Raw genomic sequence first — 23,980 nt, forward strand, 5'->3', positions numbered from 1 at the left:
TGTAAACTAAAAAGGCATAATAGGGGCACTTTAATGCATTGTAAAGCTACACCATCCTTAAACCTCTGAAGGGTGGTCATTGAGGCTAATGTGTCTCATCATGTTTTGGGAATAGTGTAAGACTTTTGTGTTGAGATCTTGTGAGAGGTCACGTTTTCAGTGCAAGTTAAAACAGATGATGCACATTGTATCGCTTCAAAGACGAGTATGTTTATTCTATGCGTCATTTGAAGCATAAAAGCACAAAAATTGCTGAACTGCATCATCTGCTACAGAGACTACTGAACAGACATTCAGTAAGTACTGAAAATAACAACAAATATGTTTTTACAGCACTATAAATATGTGCTATCAGATAATGGAAAGTTCCACAAATACACACACACTTCATAACCACTCGAGCCCAATACAGGAAGTGCATCATGTAGTTAGAAAAGTATTCAAGTGCAAAGGCTATAAGTGGCAACCAGGCCCTGTTCTTATTTCTCCTAAGCCTTGCGTAAGATTCTCTCAGGAAAATCAACACTACAACCGAGGAAAAACCAGTGCTTGATAACATTGAGAATGAGTCCCTTTACTCTCTAAGTAGCATTACACGCTGAATAAAGGTGAAAAGAACAGGTCGTCTTGAATGAACCGTTGTCATCAGCCTCATGTGTTTCTCTGTATCTTTTACACATGTCAGCACACTTGCTGCAGCTGGGTGGAACAGTTATTATTCAAATAAGGAAGTAGAAATGTGTGAGAGACAACTGGAGGATGCGTGTGCTTGTAATAATAGTGACTTTCATTGCGTTTGAGGATCACATTTGATCAGTTCTTGCTTTCCCTGGATTTTGGTGTGATCTGGTTTTGTCTGAATATCACAGAGACTGAAGTCAGTCTGGAATGAAGGCCACCGTCGTCTTCATCACTGTCTGTCTGATCTCAGGTCAGTTTTATTTAATTATATTACGCAGGTTGTAAATATATAGAAAATAACTCAGATGATCATATGATCTTGTGTTTGTCAGGTCAGGGACTTTGTTTCAATGTGATTGGCTGCTCTGGAGGGAGTGTGATGTTCAAGTGCATGTATCCAAAAGAACATGACGGTCAACATGAAGGAAAGTATTTCTGCAGAGATAAAGAGTGTACAGGAATCAGTTCTGATCTTCAGCAGCGCTGGGTTAATAATGAGAGAATCTCTCTGTATGACGATAAAAACAACAGATTCCTGAAAGTGTTTATCAGGAAGCTCAGCAGAGAGGATGATGGGAAACACACATGTGGAAACAATCAGAAATGGAGTCGTGATGTTGAGTTAAAGGTTAACAAAAGTGCGTATGATACTTTCTACTTTAATATTATTTAAAATTTATAGAATTTAAAGGTGCACTATGGTATATAAATATAAACAGATATAAAGGTAAATAACAATGAAAATTAAAAATAAAAAAGTAAAAAATAGTTTGCATGCCTTATCCTTATTCACAGTGATACACTTACAAAAATAATAGTTAATAATGATTTATAATTAAGCTGATTTAGATTTTATCGGCATTTAACCTCCTTATAAGAAAATGATGGGCATTTATTTCCCGATTGCAATAAATACATTTTATCAGGGTTTTTTTGCTAAATAAGACATTGTAACCAGCAGAGGGAGCCGTTGTACGAGTACTAACTGAGCTCAACCATCAGACTTCCTCTGCATCTACTTCCTGTTTGAGGCCTTTATAACCAGAGGCCCTCCATGTGCTCAAATGTGAAGTATTCCCAGTTTAACCTGCCTTAATCGAGCGGTTTCCTGATTGTTCTGCCTGACCTGTTTGTTTATGATTCTGCCTTGTTCTCTGTATTCGATTCTTTGATTCCCTTTTGCTCTCTCTCTGCTTGGTTTGGATTGGTTTTTGACCCACTGCCTGTTTATTGACTTTGCCTTTTGTATTTGCTCATTAAACTTCTGTGAATGGATTCTAACCGTCATTAAAGAGCTTTTATTTTTTTATTTTTGTTTTGCAAACCATACCTTTAGTAACTAAAACAAACAATTTTAATCAGACCGATACAATATGTCAGATTGCGGCCCACCGAAATAGTCTCTAATGAGACATCTAGGTATATATATCTATAGTCCGGACAGTCAGGCAGCCATTTTGGAAATGCCTTGGTGGACTTCTTTCTGCCTTGACGTAGAATGATGGATCTGATCTGATCACAGCTACCTGTAAATATACCTAAAAAAAACTCTGCAAAACATTTATCTATTAAACAGAGATGGCAGCAAAGACAAAGTATTGCACCTTTAATACTTCTAATAACATGTTCAGTTTTTAGTGTACGCCGCAATGATTTGTTGAACTTATTTTTCAGACTCTTCTTCTTGTGGGACGTCTGTTATCGGATCTGCATATATTAGTCAAACAATCACTATCCGCTGTGAATATGATCAAGGGTTTAAAAAACACACCAAAGTCTTCTACAGAGTGAACGGAGATCCTGAGCTTGTCCTGAACTCTCATCATCATCATCATCATCATCATCATCATCATCATCTGAGGAGAAGTTCATCCTGACTGACTCTCAGAAAGATCACTTTAATGTAACCATCACAGACGTTTCTGATGGAGGAGTTTATTTATGTGGAGTGGAGAGAGACGGATCAGATAAACCACCTTCAGAAACATCTATCACTTACATCACCTTCATTAAAGAGATTGAGCTGAATGTTCAAAGTGAGTTTAGTTTCATTTTAATTATTTAATACTCTATCTCAAAATAAGAAAAGTAAATCTCTCCTGACTGTTAATAATGTAATAAATGAAGAAATAAATCTTGTCTTGCAGGTCAGATAACTTCTGTCCAGGTCGAGGCCTACATCAGTAAATCAGTCTTCATCACCTGTACATTTCCACAGAAATTAAAAAGAAACAAGAAATTCTTGCAGAAAGATCCCTCACAGAAGATCCATGATGAAGATCAGAATCAATGGGTCCAACGTAATAAAGTGCACATGTATGATGATACCAGTGAAGGACTTCTGAAGGTTTTTATCAGTGATTTAACTGAAGGTGATGAAGGAACGTACAGATGTGGAGTGAATACTGATAAAGATCATCTGTTCACTGAGATCAAACTGAAGATCAGTACAGGTAAAGAGCTTGTTTTGGACACTTTCTAGCAGTTAAAATGAAGACATTTCTGATTTATTAGTATTATTTATGCATTTCTTTTATATATAGCTGATGATTTTCCTGCATCAAGCACATCAGCTGTTTTTGGTGAAAGTGTGAAGCTCACCTGTAATTCTACTGAGAAAAACAAGACCTTCAAACACATCTGTAAAGAGAACAAGGAGAAGATCTGTGAGAAGATCAGTTCATCAGAGTTTTCTGAAAGTACAGCAGGAGTTTTCACAGCGATCTTCAGTAATGTGAGGCTGAGAGATGCTGGAGTTTACTGGTGTGGAGAAGAAACCAGAAACAAACATCTGACTTCTGTTTCTCTCACCAATAAACATGAGCTGACTTTATCCAGTATGTACAGAAACCACAAACACTTCAATAATATATCCATGTATTTTACAGTGTGTTAATATGTCCTCTTCTCTTTGACTATCAGTTCCTCCAGTGATTGGACGAGAAGGAGATTCAGTCGACATCAAATGTCCTTATGAGGACACAGAAGAAAGATGTCTGCGCAGTGGAAACTGTTTGAAAAAGAAATAAAATATCTGTGCAAAGGAAAATGTTTCACGAAAGATGCTCAAAATATAATTCGATCAGATGAAGCCCATGTTAAAAAGCCAAATATTTCAGTGAAGGACGACACTGAGCTCTTCACTGTGACCATGACTGAGCTGAGAGCAGAGGATGCTGGGAAATACTGGTGTTCAGTGAAAGACGTGCTTCTTCTTCCTGTTGAGCTCATGATCATCAGGAAGGACGGTGAGGAGGTTTATTTAGGAATAATCTCAATGTTTCTGATCATTGTACTATCACTCATCATATTTAATGTTGTGTTCTTCAGGGGTCTCTCAGGAAGCGTCTGTTGGAGAATCGGTGAACATCAGCTGTAAACACATCAGGAATCAACATCAGAGGTTTTTCTGTAGAGGAGATCAGCCCAATATCTGCATCAGAGACGGAGTTCATGTTTCATCCAGTAACAGTGAAGACCACAGATTCTCTCTGACTGAAGAAACCTCTGCTGGAGTCTTTACTGTGAAGATCAGAGACCTGAGAGAAGAGGATTCTGGGAAATACTGGTGTGGAGAAGAGAGTTCTGGGTCCTTCATATTCACTGAAGTTCAGCTACATGTGACCAGAGGTAAAAGACCTTTATTTTACTATTATTTACAAAGAAAAATATTCTTTCTTCAGATGAATACAGATGTTTAGAGAAGTTTATTAATTTTTTTCTTCTACTTTATTGCACATCAGACTGCACATTGTTATGTGTTTTAAGGTTGAAGGAAATGTTCTGGGTTTTGAGAATGTGATAATCATTTTGGGGAACTCGTGTGTGTGTGTGTGTGTGTGTGTGTGTGTGTTTGATGTTGTGTGACCACTGTCACCAAGCAACTGTGTTGAAGTAAAACTGACTGCTTTGCTTCTCCTTTGTCTTCTGAACACAATTTAAGATATTTTGGATGAAAACTGGCTTGTGACTGTCTCATTGACTGACAAACAGAAACTGTCAAGGCGCTGAAAAGTATGAAAGATGTCGCCTGAAAACACCATCAGTGCCTTATGTAATATTATGAAACTTGCATAAAACTTTTTAAAGAAATACGAGCTACGAGAATAGATGGGTGTTCTTCTCATTGTGTCTACATAGCAGCAGATCTAGAACGGCCCTCAAAGAACGCAAGAAGAGCTTAATTTGAATCATGTCCTAAATGTATTAAACTTAGCTGTGTACACATTACCAAAACATGTCTTAATAGATAGCATAGCTTGATTTGTTGTAAAAAGACCCTACTCTAAAACCCTTCAATTTACTTTAACATAAGTGTCGGATACACAACATGTGTACACACACACTTAATTATTTATGTATTTTTTTTAGAAATGACCTCTCCTACCAGCAAAGAGGAAACAGAAAAGCCTGGTGAGATCCTTCAACTCTTTCTCATTATGTTGTGAAGCTCTTCTGTTCTTGCACGTATGACATCAAACGTCACTGTTTCTCTGTTTTGCAAAATCAATGATATCCAGGTGAAAACACATAAGTGGTTTTTCTTTAAATGATAACATGTTAGTGTTTGTTAGTTCCTCACACAGAGCTTATGAAGACATCAGACGAGTAACCTGGACTTTTTATGATGTTTTTGTCATTTTTTTGGAGTATGACGGTTACTGTCTGTTTTCATTGTTTCACTGTATTTTACGTTTATATCTTACAATTTTGACTTTTTCTTGGAATTTGGATTTTACATCTCGCCATTCTTTTTCATTTTTACTTTCCACCACCAAATAAAACAATAAAAATGCAGGCCCAGACTTCCCGAGGAGCTGTGATTGTTCTTTCAGGAATGGCCTCATCTGGCAGCAAAAAAAGTGATCTTATGATACAAGCATGGGTGTCAGATGCATGATATGTATGAATATTGCCAATGAATGTCATGTGATTTCAGGCTCCTCTGTGAAGGTTGCTGTTCCTGTGGGATTGCTCCTGCTGGTTCTGGTTACAGCCTTAATCTTATTCAAACTAAAACACAGGAAACACGGTGAGATGCTAACACACACTACTGAACACTCAGTAAATCTCAGTTTGTGAAAAATACGCAGTTAAATTCATCTCGGACGCTCTTAATCTCAGACGTTTATTTTGTTCACACAGGGACTGCTTCATCGTCAGAGACAGTGAGTTTCAGATATACATCTTTATTTGTGAAATGTCTGCAGGGCTACTTCATGTTTTGGAGATTTTACTGCTTGCAGGCTCAAGAGGTGATTCAAGATGCCAGACAGCATTCAGTCTCAGATCCCGAATCAGCTCATCTCTATTCCACCGTCCAGTCACCCACAATCCCCTCTGATGGGCTCCTGTACTCCTCTGTCAGTTTCCAGAAGCACGAAGAGTCTCTCAGTGACTCTTCAGTCAGATTCAGTGAAGACGAGATTCACTGTGAATATGCATCCGTCAATCACAGCATTGGACCAAAATAATATCAGCACTGGATTTTTGTTTTAGAAGGATGTCTGTAATAATCAATCCGTGTCATTGAAGAAGTTATAGAGCGGTTAGCGACACGTCGCTGTTGAGAAAGAAGCTGAAATGTTTCTCGTTGACTAAAGAAAACATGGACTTTTATTTGAAATGTGCTTTTCATCTTTGTATTTGCCGGAGATGCAGCTTCATATTATGCACAAGCTTTTTTTTCAATTGCACTCATTGTCATTCATGTCAGTTTGTTATAAAATGTGATGTACATAATAACTTGCTAGGATTAAAATATTTTTTATTCTGTAAAAATCAACTTAATTAGCAATAAACTATATTTTTAGAAATATCTACTAAATTAGAAAAAAAATCACATTTTAACTTAACGTATTGCAAATATATTGGATAAGACGTTCTGCTAAATGAATAAATAAATTTGTCAAGAGCTGTTTGCTCAAAGACACACAAGACTTCCATTTAATGTGTCGCTGAAGGGTAATGTTGACAAAGCAAAGGAATCAGAGAGAATCTCAACAATGGCGGCAAACAACAAAATGCTTAATGCTGCAATGCATGCTGGATAACACCATAGTCAAAACTCCCATGATGCACTGCAGCATTAATAATTATTGTCATTACTTTTGAGGATCACATGAAGTGTTCATGTCTAAAAGCCTGAACAGGTTCAGCTCTTTTGTTCTTTTTCACTATTGATTCATTATAGTTGAAGTTGTTCAATAGCATTTTTTGTTGTTCAGTAAGAGCTGAATTTCATTCAATACCCAAACAGAGTCTACTTCTTGATATTTCTTATTCATAGATACTTCATGAGGCCAAATAAAGCAAACACTGATCTTCATGATGGTGATTTTAACCAGTAAAACATCAACTCCACTGTAACTCTCAATAACAGCAGGTGTTCATCACTAATGCATCATCAATTAATTAGTCACTTAATTATCTCATTAACTTTAACTCTTTAACTGTTTAAAAGTTCTCCACATTGCTCCCGGATGCTGGACTCAGATACAGCACTGGTGTATCCCATCATGCATTATGTTCTGGATATGAATCGTACATTTTTTTGCCCAGACCTTGCGAGATGTTGGATAAAGTGTTGTTTAATCAGTTTACATGTTTTGTAAAACATCTAAAACTCCCATTCATCACGTAATTCAAGACAATTCATTCGTTTTTTTCTTAGGGACCACAAAACAAACATTTACATTTACATTTACATTTAGTCATTTTGCAGACGCTTTTATCCAAAGCGACTTACAATTGAGAGTACAACAGCGATTCATTTTTTTAGAGAGACAAACAGACAGTGTAAGTGCTTATAACACCCAGTCACAGGGAGTGTTCAAATTAGTACATGCCAGAAGGGAAGGAATAAACAAGGGGGATAAGAAGAGAGACAGAGACAGTGAGAGTGAGAGTATTTTTTTTTTTTTTTTTTTTTTTTTTTTTTTTTATGATGAGGTCAGGTATTGCTGAAAGATGTGAGTTTTCAGCAGTTTCTTAAAGATTGACATTTCTTAAACAAACATTTATAAAGTTGCGTGCACAAAATGAAGAGTTGTTTGCAGGTGCAACGATTTTAAAATATGAACATTTAATTTAAATTCAAATCTTCTAACAGTGTTGTTTATTGTTCTTTACTCCCACTTGGTCCAAATACAGGAAATACATCATTTAAGTAGTTAAGTGCACAGACAGCAAGTGTGGGTTTTTGGATAAAACCAAAGCACCAGCTCTACTCAAACACACCTGAAGCAGCGAATCAAGGTCTTACTAGGTATACTTCAAACTCCCAGACAAGTGTGTTGAGGCGAGTTGAAGCTAAACTCCTCCAGGAACAGTTCGATGGCCCCTGGTCAAGAGATGCTATTACTGCACCATCTAGTGTTTGTTTCTGTGTCACACGTGGCTGCTGCTTGCTGGCTGCTTAAAGGAGGAAGGACTTTTGGTTCTAAACTACTTAGTAGGCTTCTATTGCCGTGTTCATTTTTGAGAAGCCTTGTTAGTTATGTGGTAACCATTTCTGGCCTTTTCACTCTTCTAGAACCGGGTGAGGAACATTGATCCTGGAGGGCCACTGTCCTGCACAGTTCAGCTCCAAACCTGAATAACAAAAAAAAACACCCTGAAGACCTTGAATAGCTGGTAGTGTTTGATTAGAGAGCTAAACTCTGCAGGACAGCGGCTCTCCAGGATCAACGCCCCCAACCCTGATCGAGAGGAGACCCACTCACGCCAATGAATGGTTATGTATGCATTTAATTCTTTTTCTTGAACAGACACCAATGAGATAACATGCAACACAGTTCTGAAATACTCTAAACCCTCAGTGTGTGAGAGTTTCACAAGGCTCTGGGTGACTTTCTCTGAAAGCGAAGTAAAAGGATGTGAGATAAATTGTAATCAGTTAGATGCAAATGGCAACTATCAGAAGAGTCTGCTAAAAAAGTGCCTCGACCAATTTGTAGGCCTCTCAAAACACCCACTATAAATACATGATTTCATCATCTGTATGCTTTCTCTGAAAACCTTACTGATGTGTTATCTGCGCTGTTATTCAGAATGTTTCTCTACATCATTTTCACATATATTTATCTTTATCTTTCACACATATCTAAACACATAGCTCTTTCCGCAGCTGGGTGGAAAGGAGATCAGCTCAATATCTGCGTCAGAGACGGAGTTCGTGTTTCATCCAGTAACAGGATAAACCACAGATTCTCTCTGACTGAAGAAACCTCTGCTGGAGTCTTTACTGTGAAGATCAGAGACCTGAGAGAAGAGGATTCTGGGAAATACTGGTGTGGAGAAGAGAGTTCTGGGTCCTTCATATTCACTGAAGTTCAGCTACATGTGCACAGAGGTAAAACAAAAACTTAAGCAGAAATTTAATTAATGAATCTACTTCTGTTGTTGTTGTATAATAACATGGTATAAAAAAGGTATTACAAATAGGAGGTGATCTATGAGGGCATTTCCACTTTTTTCCAAAGGCTAAAAAATTCAGGTTTTCTTCTCTTTTTTTGTAAATATGGTTTGTACAGTATATAAAAAATACACTGGAATTTAATTGGAATGTCCTCATATTTCAAAAAAACAAATGTGTGTGCGCGTGTTTTAAATGCAATGCAGTAAAAGTCAATGGGATCCAATGCAGTTAGCAACATTCATCAAAATATCTTTTGCGCACCCATAGTACAGATTTCAAGGAAATGTGGCTCATTTAATGATGACAAAAAATCTTCTAAAATCTTTTTCCATTTTTTTGGTGTACTGTACCTTTAAAGCAGCATGCTGTGGTATAGTCTGCAGCTTCAGTCTGAAGAGTCATTTTCACACCAGCTTTAAACCACAAACAGGAAGCAAACGACCAGTGGTGGTCTTTGCCAGGTTTGACGTGTTTCACACGGAATAGGCCTTGTGACAGAAGGGCCCTCAGATCACAGCAGCTGAGAGAGTTTTCATTTTCAAGTGTGATTTTAAAATTTTGGAAATGTATTATAGCAGTGGATGACAGTATAGCAATAATTCAGTCGCGCTACACCCAGTGCTTTAGTCCAACAAAAAAAACCTGCGACAATTCTTTTGTCAGTTTCAGGCTTTTCTGTGACAGCTTTGGTTTCTGTGGGTCTGGTCCTGCTGGCTGTGTTTTTAGCGCTGGTGTTGTTCAAAATAAAACGCAGCAGAAAACACGGTGAGACACACAAAACGTACTACTGAACATTTAATCAATCGCAGTTCGTCTGCCTCCGCTGGTCAGATATACATATATAGATTTATATACCTAGATGTCTCAGAAATACAACAGTTCAAATCATTTCCCGTTTTTTGCACGCAGACGTCATCTCGTCAGACAGGAGAGAGACAGAAGGCCACCAAACTGTGAGTTTCACAACTGAACTGATCTGTGCCTAAATATCTGACAAGGTGTGTACCCTTTAAGAGTTCATGTTTGAGGGCTTTTATTATTGCAGGATCGAGAAGAGATTCAGGTCTCAGATCCCGAATCACCGTCCAGTCACCCACAATCCCCTCTGATGGGCTCCTGTACTCCTCTGTCAGTTTCCAGAAGCACGAAGAGTCTCTCAGTGACTCTTCAGTCAGATTCAGTGAAGACGAGATTCACTGTGATTATGCGTCCGTCAATCACAGCATCGGACCAAAATAATATCAGCACTGGATATCAGAACCTGTCGCTGAGAATAATGACCGAGCCGCTTGTAAAAATCGTTCTGTTTTATTAGACTAGTCATTGAGCAGGAAAGAAGCTGAAACCTTGTCTTCTTCTTGTATCGGTTCAGGTGTGTCTTGTTAATTAAGTCATTTCCTGTGTGCTATATAAATTCCTGTTTGTTCCTCGTCTTTGTACGCGTGTGATTTCTGTCTGCTTTCGTTCCAATGTGGATCATTAAAGACTGTTAAAAGGGATATTCCTCATTGTGTGCTCTTTCCCGCTCCCACACGCTTGACACTTCCATGTAAAATGTGATCTCAAGACTTTTTTGTTTCTCCCTATTATAAGTGTCTTTTATCCTTGCAAGCACCAATTTATAGAAATGGAAGGAAGGAATAGAAGTATGAATTTGACACAATCTGTGTTGAGTGCAGGTTTGTGCAGGAAAATCTTTGCAGTGATAGTTTATCATTATAATTGTACGTGATGGTATGCATTTGTTTTGCACATGGCGTCATATCTGCATGAAAAACAGAGTATGGACTTTTTTACAAATGTATTACATTTTAAAAAATAAATTTATATCAAATAATTTCATTAAACAGTGCTTAGTTTAGGTAATGGCTGTTTTAGTCTTCTCTTTAGTGTCATTGTCTATAGACAACAGAAGCTGGATCAAATGTTTAATCCCTTCTTATTTAGTTTTTTTAGTTTTACTTTGTTGTTTGTTTTATTTAATTAACAGCAGAAGTGCTTCAGAACCATATGAACAGAAGCAGAAACTGGCTTGTTTTACCCCAGCCTTCTGGAGAGTAACCCAGTAACCTTTTGTCTAAATTGTGTTATTCACATATTCTGACTCTGTAACAACATACATGTTAAATGATTATTTTTTTTAGTTGTGCGCATTTTAGGACTTTTTGTTTATAAAACAAAAAGGTTCTCTACAAAAAAGAACCTTTTATGCCTAACTTAATCAAGAAAAAATAATATTTGTCCTAAATATGAAATGAATGTTGAGAAAGAAAGCATTACATTTACATTACTCATACAAGTTAACACTATTTGATTTTATGTTTTAAAACTAATTGTTAATAAACCTTTTGTATTTCTTGCTAGAAATGTTTCTTTGATTAATGTTTTGCAGATAGAACCTTATAATTCCAAGCGTGAAATTATTTTTCATTATAAGACGGTTCTATCTGCATTTGACCTGTTCCAAAATCCCCATTTAAAAATTTGATAGGATTCTGATATTGTACTTAAAAATACATGTATGGTCTATGGTTACTTTCATGTAGGAAAGAGACTTGTTCCCCTTATCATTTTTGCTATATGGAATGCAAAACTTTGAAGCTCAATATTTCGAAACCACTCAGAATTCAGAAAGAACCTTACAATTCTAAGGAAATCATAGAGTAGCAAAAAAAATCATCACTCAGGATTCTCTACCAGAATCATAAAAGCATCTCTGGGGAATCGTAGTTTATAAATACAACTAGAAATGCCTTGCTCTTGATTCTTAAGCATATCTCTTAAAAAAGGGGATTTAAAGACTCAAAAAGAAACAAACACAACAAAGAGGGATACAGAACTACTCATTTCAAAATGCAACTGAAACTGTACAACTGTGTCAATGTTTTCTTCCTTGTTTAACTTTTCTGTTTGGAAGATAAATCAGCCTTTTAAATCAAATTTTTAAATGACTTACAAGGTAAATGACTCCCAGGTCCGAACCAGTACCAACAAAAGGTGGCAAAAATAAAAATTCATTTTGATTTATTCTGGACTTTCTGAGACAGATCAAATTATCCATGGAGTCAGCTCTTTGATTTGGAAACAACATTTTAATCATTTTTTCTTTTTTGTGTGGAAGCACCTCACAGCATACACGCAGACCCTCACAGTGATGTTACCCTGGTGGGTTATTGCTGCTCTTGTCCATGCTAATCTGTCCAGAACAGAACCGCCAGTTTAAACTGTATTCTGCCAATCATTATAAATCATTGATAGACTGTTGATTCTGCAATTTGAGATTGTTGTTCAGATATCAATAATTATTTGTGTTTTTATGTAAGCTTACATTTGCGAGATGGAAGTTTTAAAATGAGTCTCTGTTGTTTGTCTTATTTAGAGACACTAAGGAATCAGGATACACTGTAAACCCAGCGTAGAGGGGTTCAGTGAACGTGGTGTTGAATGTGTGTAAGTGTGTGAGTGTGTGTGTGTCAGAGACACTGTAGAAGGACAGAGAGCCGGCCGACCAATCCAGATACACTCCTAGTTTATTAGAGGAGGGTGAAGAAGGAATGTTAGTGTCCTTGTCATTGTTCCAAAAAGTGTACAGCTTATCACAAAAGAAAAGACTCCAGGACTTGTCATTGCGTCCAAACCGACAGTCACTCCCTTCTTTTCTTTTGATTTCCTGGTATGTTACTGCAATATGACCTGAGCCTTTACATTTAACCTCCCAGTAACAGCGTCCAGTCAGACTCTCTCGACACAAAACCTGCTCAAAGAACTCAAACCTGTCTGGATGGTCAGGATACGACTGATGATCTTTTACAGACGTTATTTCTTTGTTGTCTTTAGACAGAATGAGTTGAGTGTGTGCTGTGTTTGGATTCAGTGTGAGATCACAGGCATCTGAACACAAAGAAGACAGATCAGAATAACATTATTGAACTCAGTGTGTGTGGGTGTGCCAAAGTTGTATGTCTGAATGTGGGATGAGGTTCATTAGAATATAAATCACATCACCACCAGCAAATATGTGCTTGTCTGTGAGTGAGGGCTTACATTTTCTCCGTCCTGCTCTGACCCTTAAATGTCCCCCATATTCCATACTGAAAAGAGGCAAACACACATATATAAATAACACTAACAAACAATGTTCAATAGAATTAACTATGAAATTAAACATTTTTACTATTTTGTACAAAAGACAATGAGACAATTGAATAATGAGCTAGATTACTGTACCATTTAAAGTTGTCAAGTGTGGTTAATATTATTTAGAATACTCTTACTGAAACATACTTGAGTTTATCCAGTGAGTAGTTTGGATCCTCCAGTTTGTGTTTGAGCAGCTGCACTCCTGAATCTCCTGGGTGATTGTAGCTCAGATCCAGCTCTCTCAGGTGTGAGGGGTTTGAACTCAGAGCTGAAGACAAATAACCACAGCCTACCTCCGTCACCATACAGCCTGACAACCTAAAGATGGATTTAAAATACACTCACACACACATAAGCAGAACATATACAGACACACCTTAAATTTATGACTAGATACTCTACATCATCCCTTGTTCTTAATACCTCAGTATCTCCAGCTGACAGTTTGGACTCTTCAGTCCATCAGAGAGCAGCTTCACTCCTGAATCCTGCAGGTCATTGTTACTCAGATCCAGCTCTATCAGGACAGAGTTTGAAGATTGTAGAATTGATGACACAGTTTCACAATCCTGATCACTGAGATTACAGCCAGCAACACTGAAAAAGAGTAAAACATATAAGAATAAAATCATTATATTTCTACAATAATATTAGTATTAGTATTAATAATTAATAATATGAGCTTCACTCCATTCTGAAAGCAGACACAAAAAAACTAATTCAGGAATTTTGATTAATACATAATTAAATACTCACAGAGCTTTTCTGCAGTTGATCACAGCTGGTATCAGTCTTCTTCTCCCCTCATCTGATGTGTTGTATTTAATTGGATCCAGCTCATCCAGTGGCTCCTCTGACATCTGAAGCATGTAGGAGATTGTTGAGCAGTGAGCAGGAGAAAGTTTCTTCTCTGAGTATTTGTCTGATTTCACAAACTCCTGAATCTCTCTGGACAGAGTCTGATCTTTCACTTCCAGCAGACAGTGGAAAAGATTGATGGATCTTTCAGTGGAGAGGTCATGTCCATCTCTGATTTTCTCTTTAATGTACTGCGTGGTTCTCCTGATGCTCTCTGAGCTGTTCTCTGTGTGTGTCAGTAGATCCTGTAAGAGTCTCTGATTGGACTCCAGTGAGACACCAAGCAAGAACCGCAAGAGCAGATCCAGGTGACCATTCTCACTCTGAAGGGCTTCATCTACTGCAGTTTTGAGCAAATGTTGTACTAAAGCAAAATTCCTAAGTCCCTGCATAGTTACACTCACATGAAAGTAAAAAACATAGAATGCAGCGAGAAATTCCTGAACGCTCAGGTGAATGAAGCTGTAGACTTTCCTCTGATTAATTACAGACTCCTCCTTAAAGATCTCAGTGAAAATTCCAGAAAACACTGAGGCATCAGTGATGTCTATGCCGCTCTCAATCAGGTCTTCCTCATAGAACATCACATTACCCTTCATCAGCTGTTTGAAAGCTACTTCAGCAAGTTTCACAATCACTTCTCTGTTGGACTGCAAGAGTTTCTCTGGATCTCTTTCTTCATACTTTTGGTTCCTCATTTTGATCTGAATCAGCAGGAAGTGGATGTACATTTCAGTTAGAGTTTGAGGGATTTCTACATTCAGATCTTCTTCCAGGAGCTTCTGAAGCACAGTGGATGAGATCCAGCAAAAGACGGGGATGTGACACATGATGTGGAGGCTTCTTGCTCTTCTGATGTGTGAGATGATTCTGCTGGCTTGATGCTGGTCACTGATCCTCTTCCTGAAATATTCCTCCTTCTGAGGTTCAGTGAATCCCTGAATTTCTGTCAAACGGTTGATGTATTTGGAGGGGATCTGATTGGCTGCTGCTGGTCTGGAGGTGATCCAGATCAGAGCAGAAGAACACAGCTCTCCTTTCATGAGGTTTAACATCAACACACTCACTGATGAAGTCTCAGTCACATCACAAACTTTCTGATCACCTGAAAACATTAGTGGGATTCTACTTTCATCCAGACCATCAAAGATGAACACAACTTTACACTCCTCATAAATCTTTGAGTCCAGATCTTGAAGTTCAGGATGAAAGTCCAGCAGAAGTCTGTGAAGACTGTACTGATGATCTCTGATCAAGTTCAGCTCTCGAAATGGAAGCACAAACATAAAATCTACATCCTGATTGGCTTTTCCCTCAGCCCAGTCCAGAATGAACTTCTGCACAGATACGGTTTTTCCTATTCCAGCGATGCCTTTAGTAAGAACAGTCTTGATCTGGTCTTTCTCCTCAAATCCTGGTTCAGGTAAAGCTTTAAAGATGTCATTGCAGTAGATTGTAGTGTCTTGTGAGTGTTTTGTTCTGGATGTTTTCTCTGTGTGTAAAACCTCATGTTCTTCATTCACACCTTCACTGTTTCCCTCTGTAATGCAGAGTTGTGTGTAAACATTGTTCAGAAGCGTTTCATTCTCTTGTACTTTGGTTCCTTCAAATAATCTCTCATACATTTTTTTCATGTGGATTTTGTGCTGGTCTTTGGCACGCTGATGGTTTCCAGTCTGTAGTATATGTGTATGCAGGATTGATTCACTTCTTTCCTCTCTGATATGAGTCTGATCATGGTATGTAGAGGATGGCAAATATCTGATTGGCTCATATATTTCCTTTCTATTCACAAGCAAAAAGAAAAAGTAACAAAAAAAACAATGACAGTGATAACAATACCCATTACAATCAGACACAAGAAAAATATCAGTTTCCACATTTGATTTTAAAGAATATGCAAGAGTAATTGTATATTTAATGTAACTTCATTGAGTTTCGATAATCCCGATTATTATGAGATACTATAGTGTGATGAACCTCGGTCTTCTCTGGTTCCTATTGGTCAGAGTGTAGCATTTCCTGATGGATCTTCCCCATGTTAACTGTTAAACTGTAATTTTTTATTCGCCCATAAGCTTTTTACGAAAGGATAACATTTTTATTTTAGCGTGGAGTAACCCTTTAAGTTAGAGTATATGAGTTTTTGTTTAATGAGACTTGTTTAATGACAATAGTTTTTTATATTTTTCACTCTATAACATTAGTTTTTCCTAAGTAGTAACACTTTTATAAATACATATTTATACATCATCTGATCTCCATTGATCTGTGGTTCGTTAAGACAATATTTGATTTGTCCAAATGGATTTCTTGGCAATGTATATCACTAACTAAAAATTAAGTTTGGTGGGAAATTTACAGAGTTTCTTCATGGAACACAATCTGTTCTTAATATCCAGAGGATTTTTGGCATAAAGAAAAAGTATGATTGATTTTATATAGTTTTGTTAAGGTTATATTTATTTCTTTGTTTTCTTCATCATCTCTAGATGGATGATTATTATCATTATTCACTGTTGTTGCGTTAGTTTAATTAAATAAACCAATTTGCATTGATTGTTTTTTTGTTGTTGTTTGTTTGCTTGATCCCTGTTTTATGACTTTAAATTAGTGGCTCTTAAAAAGGGTGAATTTGCAACGTTGTGTAATACTAACAGAAGGTCAGAGTTCACCGGTCCATCACTAAATTGAAATGGATGATCCATGGATCTGTTACTCTTCAGAGACACACAGCTGGGTTCTGGAGACTCCGATCTCTGTCTCCTGCTAAAACGTACAAAATGGCATTTTACCATCTTAACTAAACTCTGTATGCACCGTACAGTAGATATTAATTTACTCATTGTTGACACTGTACTTTACATTTTTTCTTGGGATAAAAGTGTGTGCATACAAAGCCAGTGTCTCACCTGGTGTCAGAGGTCATTGTATCACTCAATTTAAGGAGATGGTTCATCAAAGGCCGATCACTCTTTAATGACGCACTGCTTGATTCAGGAGATGGAGAACTCATTTTAGAGGTGCCCTCCATTTCTTTTTCCTAAAATAGAAGTTGTTGTACGCATTGAAGAATGCTGTATTGTCTTTAAAATGCTTTAACACCAAAATAAACTCTCAAACTAAAAGACAGATATCCACTTACCTTCTTTAAAATATAAGTAAAAATACAGTTCAATGTCGTGTAGTTTCTCTACTGAAAGAGGATTTTTGACTGTTATATTCACACTTCTGTTCTATTTCTTGTTTTTGGTCTGGATAAACATATTTGTGTATTCACACACTGAATTTTTTATTCAGTTTTACATGATGTTTTCCAAACTATGCAAAAATTAACTGATATTGTTTTTTGACAAATTAATGAATAATGCACATATAACGACAGACAGTGAAGACATTGCAAAAGAAATTTACTTTACCATCCTTCACCTTGATTTTCTGATAAGTGCTTTAAATAACACTAATGTAAACTATAATGTGTTACATTATAACACCAGGTGAAGAGAAGGAGAATGAAGTTCAGTACCATAAAAATAAGTATTTTAGCAATTATCTTTGTGTAGGTCCATTTAGACAATCAGCTTATTTTCTCACATTTGTCCAAAACAATCAATAATTACTTATTTATTATGTTAAAATGATCACTGTACTTAAAGAAGTCCTGTAAATCTTTGCTATTCTGTACAGATCTAGCCGCACTTGTTAAACAATTAGATTTATAATAATGTTATAAAGCATGAAACAATCCTAGTTTGAAATGTCTTGAAGACCAATCCTAATTTTACATAATTGTGAAGAAGACTACTTACCATGAAATATGGATCTGTTTAAATGTAGTTTCAAAGGTTTACAGCCCCAGAACAGTGCCTGTTTTTTTCTTCACTTCTCCTTTTGGGAAAATTCCCGTTGGTGATTTCTCACAAGACTCTTTTAACCGCAATTTGCTGGTTATGCTAGTGTGGCAGGAGGAGCCAAGTCGCTTTTTATAGTGCATTATTGTTGCGTCAGCGCCCACGTGCTATAAAACCGGGAACGTATGCGCTTTTTGAGGTGTGTCGCTTGACTAATCGTAGCGCCGTTAACGCGCTGTCGTCATTTCCCCAGAACTAAATTGGAGCACGCGAGCTGGTGAGGAGCGCATACTGTTTGTTCCTATTTTAGTTTATTGTTTAGTTAAGAGATGTACTTTTACATGTTTTAGAGACGTGACTCAAGTACTGGTTTTGAACCAATGCTCCTTGCTGCGGGGCCACCTGAGGGGGTTCGTAGAAGTACATAAACACTGGAGAAGGTACGAACCATGGCGTAATTTTAGTATCCTAATACGCATCAAGGAACTTGTCCGTCGCGTTAACCCATCTGTTTTTCTCAGCTGTGGTAACCGGACACGCTTACCGAATAGTTTTTGTTCCCTGCATTGACACGTACTACTCGTATCAGTGGTTGAAACCCAAATCCCTTCAGTCCGTAAGTAGTTTTTTTCATATAATATAGTGGGGTAAGGGGAGTGTGTTTTAATAGTGTAACGCTCTCTTTCTTGCTTTTTAGGTTAAGTGAAGGTCCATAAACTGCACTATAGTCGCCTTTTTGCTTTAATGGTTGCAGGGCTGTCCTGTTTCCAGACTTGGTTTAATATTCTTTTTTGGTTTCCCATATATCTTCCTCTGTTGAAGTTGAACTGATTTCTTTTATTTGTTTTCGGCTTTGATTTGTTTATTCGAACTGACTTCCTTTAGTACTCCGTGGAGCTAATTATGTAACTTATATGGACAAGTTGTGTTTTGTTTGTTTTTCTTTTGTGCCTTAATTCTCTTGATTGGTTGTGTTGATGATGCTATTTCATTCTCAAGTGACAAGTTACTGACCTGCCTTTGTCGTAACAGGGCCTGAGCACCGGGGCAGAGAATTTCTTTTAGGTGGTGGTATCTTCCTCACAGCGTGCAGTGATCACCTTCCTGTGTGTGTGTGTGTGTGTGTGTGTGTGCCCGTGTGTCTACACAGTGAAATGCAGTCACCAGTGAGTGGTGTGGTCTGTCCTCCCTAGTTTCGGTAAGCTCCAGCCCGGGGGCCCTTGACTTTTAGAAGTGTCTTGTGTAGATACAACAACCTTCTAGACAATTTTAAATGTTACTCCATCTAAGATTTGTCAATAAAAAATGTCATTTGTCTAATTTAGGTGGTTTATTTCAATTCTTTGGGTGAAATTCCCATAGTGGCGTAGTCGGAGTGCTAGTCCCCTTCCATAGTGGGGAATTTTGATCTTTCCTGCCACCTGACCCCATCATCCCAACGCCACACTAGCACATGTAGTATAAAGCTGACGGTTTCTTTGCCACACCAGAAAACACGTATAAGCAATTTTCCGCCTATTTATGTTTTTGTTATACATGTACATATGTGCATTTTATTCACTTAGTGGAATAAAATGAAGAAGTTACCCTGATCAAAATGAATGCCACTCATTACATTTGATTACTTTTTGACTGCCATTATATATTTCTAATTTTTTCAACTGTTAGTTATTTCGAAACGTTTAAATCAGGCCTTTTTAACCTTACAGTATCACTCAACACTTCCTGTCAGACTTGAATTAAGATTGTAATTAAGTGATAATGCACATCTTTTCTTATGTTAGTTGTTGTCACAGAACGCGGTCGTAGGAAATACGCTCAAGAGGTCAAGTCTTGATCCGGTCACATTCTGCTTCAAGTGAGGCTTTAAAGATCTGTCGTTGCTTTCAACAGTGTCGTTCTGGCGGTTTCTCCATCTTTAAAACCTCATGTTCTTTATTTACTCTCTATGATGCACAGCTTTGTGTTTTCCCTCTAATAATCTCCCAGACTTGTTCTTCATGCTGGTTTTGTACTGGTCTACTGACATGGGTCTGTGAGCGGGAAGCAGAGGACAGCACAGATCTGATTGGCTCACATTTCTCCACCCTGCTCAACCAACAAACACAAGTAAATAAGTTCTTGGAGAACATTTAGTGTTATTTCATTCCTCAAATCATTGCTAATCTGGTAAATCGGTAAGTAAATCATTACCAACAGAGGTTCAGAGGTCACTGGTCTGAGTTCAGGGCGTCGGTTCTTGGATCTGTTCCTCTTCTGAGACACACCACTGGTTCTGGAGACTCTGTTTTTTAGCAGTGTGAACTTCATTTGAGAGACTTCATGATGTTAAGTTGAAGCTGTAGTGTTGTTCAGTGAGTATCCTTGTGATCAGCTGAGTGGACAGCTCATTTAGTGTCATCAGAATAATGTACTTTAAATATTTCTTTATTTTGTTAGCGGTTTTGTCGTTTATTTCTTTTGTTTTACCTGGTTAGGTTATTTAGACGCAGTTATGTTTGTTTTTCAGGCCTCCCCTGAAAACTTTGTGTTGCTCCCATGATTTTGTTTCTCAGATAATCTTTCTGAGCCTTCTTTTCCCTAACAAAGTTACTTTGTCACTCCCACTCTTGAAGATTGGGGAACGTAGCAAATTTTTAATCTTGACAAATGAATTTTTTAAGATCAATGTATCACTTATTATTGCAAAGTTGGCAAAACGTCATGCGTCATTGAATTTAAAACTTTAAGTGAAAAAAAATGCAGCCTTATTTTGTGATCTTGCAAGTTCCAGTGTTTTATTTCTTACTAGTTTCAAAACAATGGGGTTGCATGGCAACAAAAAGCATGCATATCAAAATGATTATTGTCATTTTGCAGTTGTTTTTGTTCAAAGCTGTTGAGAAAAACCAAACTTGTATTTCATTTTATTACCATATGGCTACATGAGGAAGAATACCGACTTGCCAATAAGCTGGCAGTCGCTTTAAAGCCCAGTGTAGAGTCTCGCCTCGAATAATGCACTTTATTTACTTCTTTCACTTTCGTTTTGAGCTCATGACAGACTCTCGCTCTCTCTCTGGTGGTGAAGAGCTGCAGCACACTCATCTAAGACTCAAATCAGATCTAACAATGACACAAACAGTGTCAGTAATCATTTTTATTGCTATTTTGACAGTTTTAATATTCATAATGCTCCAGAAAAACAATCAGATTTGCAACACAAGGTATTTAAAAATAATAAAATGTAATGCATATACATGCCCATACACATACATACACATGCTACACTTTGCCTGCACGTATACATACTCTACTTACGTACATATAAAAAAAAGTTGAAAACTGAAGAGTGAATGGCAAAATGTACGAAAACCTAATATACTCCAAAAATAGAAAAAATTCAAACACGAGTACAAGAAAACGGTGTAAAAAGACAAACTAGGGGAACGGTGCTAAAAGAAGTGCTAAAAGAGCCAAACAAACAGGGTGTGTTTATTTGAGAGGCGGTGAATATCTTTCATTTAAGTTAATAAACCTTTAAGCTTCTGTTGGTGTCTTCTCTGGAGCCACGGATGTGAGCAGTGGACAGATACACCACATCTTTAAAGGTGCAATATTGCTTGTCAAGAGCGTGTGGAGGCAATTTCCTGCCTGCTGTCAAACCACCTGAAAAAAGTGCTTTTGTTTTTCCAGTTGAAGATCATTTCAAGTAACGATAGAAGGGGACAAAGATATGGAGACATGTAATGTAGTGGACAGATTTTCTTTAACAACATTCCAGAAACTGGCAAACAGCGCAATCCCAAATAATGTGAGGAAAAAAAACTCAGATTTCACTTGTATGGCACAGCGTGCAATGAAGATCGATTATATTAATATTATAATCATAAATGAGTTTCCCTGGAATAACCATATGATTTAGAACGAACGCTCTTGTTCCTTGGGTCTCATATTCTTATCAGTAAAGGGTGTTCTTTGAGAAGAGCTGCTCAGAATCTCTGGAAATCTACAGCATTTTCCACTTCGTCTCATTTCAGGTCCTGGAGTCTCTAATAATCACTTTATATGCTTCATCTTATTTTGGGGGAAATGTGTAACCAGAAGTGAGTAAAACGTAAAAACAAAGTGAGTTAAACCTTTATTTATTTGTTATTTTTATGTTTAGTTTTTTATTTGTTTGGTTGTAAAAATACAGAAATTGTTGAATTATGCTATTTATGTCAAAACTCCTTCAGCATGCTTTTTTTTCTCTGATAAAATGAATACAAATGACATGTATAACAACAAATTCATTTATTGAAAGAAATATTTTCTTTCGCACATTTTACAAACTAAAGAAAAACATTTAGTTTACAAACTAAAACACTTAAGCATTGTAGCTTGCTCACGTCTTTCAGCACAAAAAGCCAAGTTTTCTTTCTAGAAAGCTGTACGATCAAAGCTCACTTGCGCAAATATTTCAGCTTATTTTTTAAGATATCAGATATGTGTGGAAGATCAAAGTGAGACTGTGCCATCACTGAAAGACTCTTCATGCTTCTCGGGACAGACAGAAGAAACCTACAAACACACAGAACAACTGTCAGTAAGTATGTAATGTTCTCCCACCGTTGAGGACTGATGTGAAGCTGCAGACTTTACCACAGCGTTTTAAAGGGACAGTACACCAAAGAATACAACGCTGTCAACATTTGCTCAGCCTCATGATGTTATATGCATTGCAGCTGCATTGGTAAACATATTATTCTGATCCTAGTTGACTTTTATAGCATGAAAAAAAAAATCACTAAATACCTTCTTTTGTGTTTAAGAAAGAAACAGTTGAGGTGTATAATCAGTGCATCTATTTTCATTTTATTTTATTTTACTTTGTTTATTGGCAAGTTATCAACTAATTAGGTTTAAAAAACGCTTTACCTCTGTGCACATGTAGCTGAACTTCAGTGAATATGAAGGACCCAGAACTCTCTTCTCTTCTCTTACACATTTTGATCATTTTCTTAAGTTGATATGTTTGCTGACAGCAGCAGTACTTTATATCATGCAAAAGCTGAGTTTCTTCAAATTTGGTTGAATCATTTTCACTTATACTGTATTTCAGAGTTTCAATACGTCAATCAAAAGCTTTAAAAATATTAAAAAAGCATACATGTTATGGTTTTAGCTCGTCTATATGTTTACCTGGCATTTCTCGATCAGTCCTCTGTATCAGTCTCTACTTGCAAAAGACTGAAATGGAATGAGAAGAACTATTACTGATCCCAGCACCACCCTGAATGGTTTAGCTCCTCAATACTTGAGCGAGCTCTTATCACATTATAGTCCTGCACGTCCGCTGCGTTCTCAAAACTCTGGTCATTTGATAATACGTAGAATATCAAAATCGACTGCGGGCGCCAGATCCTTTTCCTATCTAGCACCTAAACTCTGGAACAATCTCCCTAACTCTGTTCAGGAGGCAGACACACTCTGCCAGTTTAAGATGTATACACACACACACTATAAATCCTTTGCACAATCTGACATATACGTGTTTAAATTTTTGTGTGTGCATGCGTTTATTTATTTATCTTTTATCTTATGTTGATCACCGTGTTGACAACTAATTCAAACTCATATCAAAACGTAATAATTTTCACATGGTGACTTTTGCTCTTTGTTTGTCTGGATGTTATAATTTAATTATAACATCCCCAAACCACAAGCTATATAATGTTATAAAGTCAAGGTTCAAGAGCCCAACTAAATTAAACAGTGATCACTGTAAATGTAACTAAGAAAAAAAACTGTGATTTACAGTGAGTTATCATCAGCTGTCTTCAATAACAGACAATCATCACTCAGTGAATCTCTTAATTACCTCATTAACTTTACCACTGATTGAGTGTTACTGTTAATACACTGTAGTGTGGACACATAGTGTTTATTTAACATATAAGACTTGGTTGAAGGGTGACAGGGCTGCCGTACTGTATAACAGTAACATGTTGCTGCCAGTAAATTTCTGTTTTTCTGATTTAATGGAACCATAACACTTTTACAGCGATAT

General features: G+C 37.1%; 4 protein-coding genes and 1 long non-coding RNA gene across 5 annotated transcripts; 4 read left to right on the forward strand and 1 right to left on the reverse strand.

The window, feature by feature from the left end:
* The first annotated feature begins 750 nt into the window (after positions 1–750).
* LOC122349393 (polymeric immunoglobulin receptor-like) lies at positions 751–3,710 on the forward strand. Its single transcript, XM_043245422.1, has 6 exons — positions 751–931; positions 1,014–1,319; positions 2,356–2,717; positions 2,829–3,134; positions 3,225–3,518; positions 3,604–3,710. Exons 4-6 carry the CDS (start codon positions 2,996–2,998, stop codon positions 3,708–3,710), a joined length of 540 nt encoding a protein of 179 aa, XP_043101357.1. The 5' UTR covers positions 751–931; positions 1,014–1,319; positions 2,356–2,717; positions 2,829–2,995.
* A 4-nt stretch (positions 3,711–3,714) lies between these two features.
* On the forward strand, positions 3,715–6,532 carry LOC122362284 (CMRF35-like molecule 8). Its single transcript, XM_043263728.1, has 6 exons — positions 3,715–3,929; positions 4,012–4,311; positions 5,053–5,094; positions 5,621–5,713; positions 5,827–5,849; positions 5,928–6,532. Exons 1-6 carry the CDS (start codon positions 3,833–3,835, stop codon positions 6,153–6,155), a joined length of 783 nt encoding a protein of 260 aa, XP_043119663.1. The 5' UTR covers positions 3,715–3,832; the 3' UTR covers positions 6,156–6,532.
* Positions 6,533–7,163: 631 nt separating this feature from the next.
* Positions 7,164–10,593, forward strand: LOC122349400. Its single transcript, XM_043245435.1, has 5 exons — positions 7,164–7,224; positions 8,810–9,034; positions 9,764–9,865; positions 10,010–10,053; positions 10,146–10,593. The coding sequence occupies exons 1-5, from the start codon at positions 7,164–7,166 to the stop codon at positions 10,413–10,415; spliced, it is 702 nt and encodes a 233-aa protein (XP_043101370.1). The 3' UTR covers positions 10,416–10,593.
* A 1,579-nt stretch (positions 10,594–12,172) lies between these two features.
* On the reverse strand, positions 12,173–18,049 carry LOC122356343 (NLR family CARD domain-containing protein 3-like). Its single transcript, XM_043254998.1, has 8 exons — positions 17,908–18,049; positions 17,011–17,141; positions 16,757–16,867; positions 13,997–15,883; positions 13,664–13,837; positions 13,385–13,558; positions 13,145–13,191; positions 12,173–12,991 (listed from the first exon to the last, which is right to left on the reverse strand). Exons 1-8 carry the CDS (start codon positions 17,908–17,910, stop codon positions 12,447–12,449), a joined length of 3,072 nt encoding a protein of 1,023 aa, XP_043110933.1. The 5' UTR covers positions 17,911–18,049; the 3' UTR covers positions 12,173–12,446.
* Positions 18,050–18,102: 53 nt separating this feature from the next.
* On the forward strand, positions 18,103–20,027 carry LOC122326441. Its single transcript, XR_006247481.1, has 3 exons — positions 18,103–18,226; positions 18,300–18,389; positions 18,471–20,027. It is a non-coding gene; the product is annotated as an uncharacterized LOC122326441 (long non-coding RNA).
* The last annotated feature ends 3,953 nt before the right edge of the window (positions 20,028–23,980 follow it).

Source organism: Puntigrus tetrazona, chromosome 1 (assembly GCF_018831695.1).
Source record: "Puntigrus tetrazona isolate hp1 chromosome 1, ASM1883169v1, whole genome shotgun sequence".
In the NCBI taxonomy this organism is placed as follows: Eukaryota; Metazoa; Chordata; class Actinopteri; order Cypriniformes; family Cyprinidae; genus Puntigrus; species Puntigrus tetrazona.

Excerpts from the sequence above, each read along its gene's own strand:
- LOC122349393 (XM_043245422.1), top strand. The coding sequence starts at position 2,996 with ATGTATGATGATACCAGTGAAGGACTTCTGAAGGTTTTTATCAGTGAT. Across the intron at positions 3,135-3,224 it reads CAAACTGAAGATCAGTACAG|CTGATGATTTTCCTGCATCA; the intron begins GTAAAGAGCTTG and ends TTTTATATATAG. Across the intron at positions 3,519-3,603 it reads ACATGAGCTGACTTTATCCA|TTCCTCCAGTGATTGGACGA; the intron begins GTATGTACAGAA and ends TTTGACTATCAG.
- LOC122362284 (XM_043263728.1), top strand. The coding sequence starts at position 3,833 with ATGACTGAGCTGAGAGCAGAGGATGCTGGGAAATACTGGTGTTCAGTG. Across the intron at positions 5,095-5,620 it reads AGAGGAAACAGAAAAGCCTG|GCTCCTCTGTGAAGGTTGCT; the intron begins GTGAGATCCTTC and ends ATGTGATTTCAG. Across the intron at positions 5,714-5,826 it reads ACTAAAACACAGGAAACACG|GGACTGCTTCATCGTCAGAG; the intron begins GTGAGATGCTAA and ends TTGTTCACACAG.
- LOC122349400 (XM_043245435.1), top strand. The coding sequence starts at position 7,164 with ATGCTGGACTCAGATACAGCACTGGTGTATCCCATCATGCATTATGTT. Across the intron at positions 9,866-10,009 it reads AAAACGCAGCAGAAAACACG|ACGTCATCTCGTCAGACAGG; the intron begins GTGAGACACACA and ends TTTTGCACGCAG. Across the intron at positions 10,054-10,145 it reads AGACAGAAGGCCACCAAACT|GATCGAGAAGAGATTCAGGT; the intron begins GTGAGTTTCACA and ends TTATTATTGCAG.
- LOC122356343 (XM_043254998.1), bottom strand. Across the intron at positions 15,884-16,756 it reads CCGGTGAACTCTGACCTTCT|AAAGGAAATATATGAGCCAA; the intron begins GTTAGTATTACA and ends GCTTGTGAATAG. Across the intron at positions 13,559-13,663 it reads TGTCAGCTGGAGATACTGAG|GTTGTCAGGCTGTATGGTGA; the intron begins GTATTAAGAACA and ends ATCCATCTTTAG.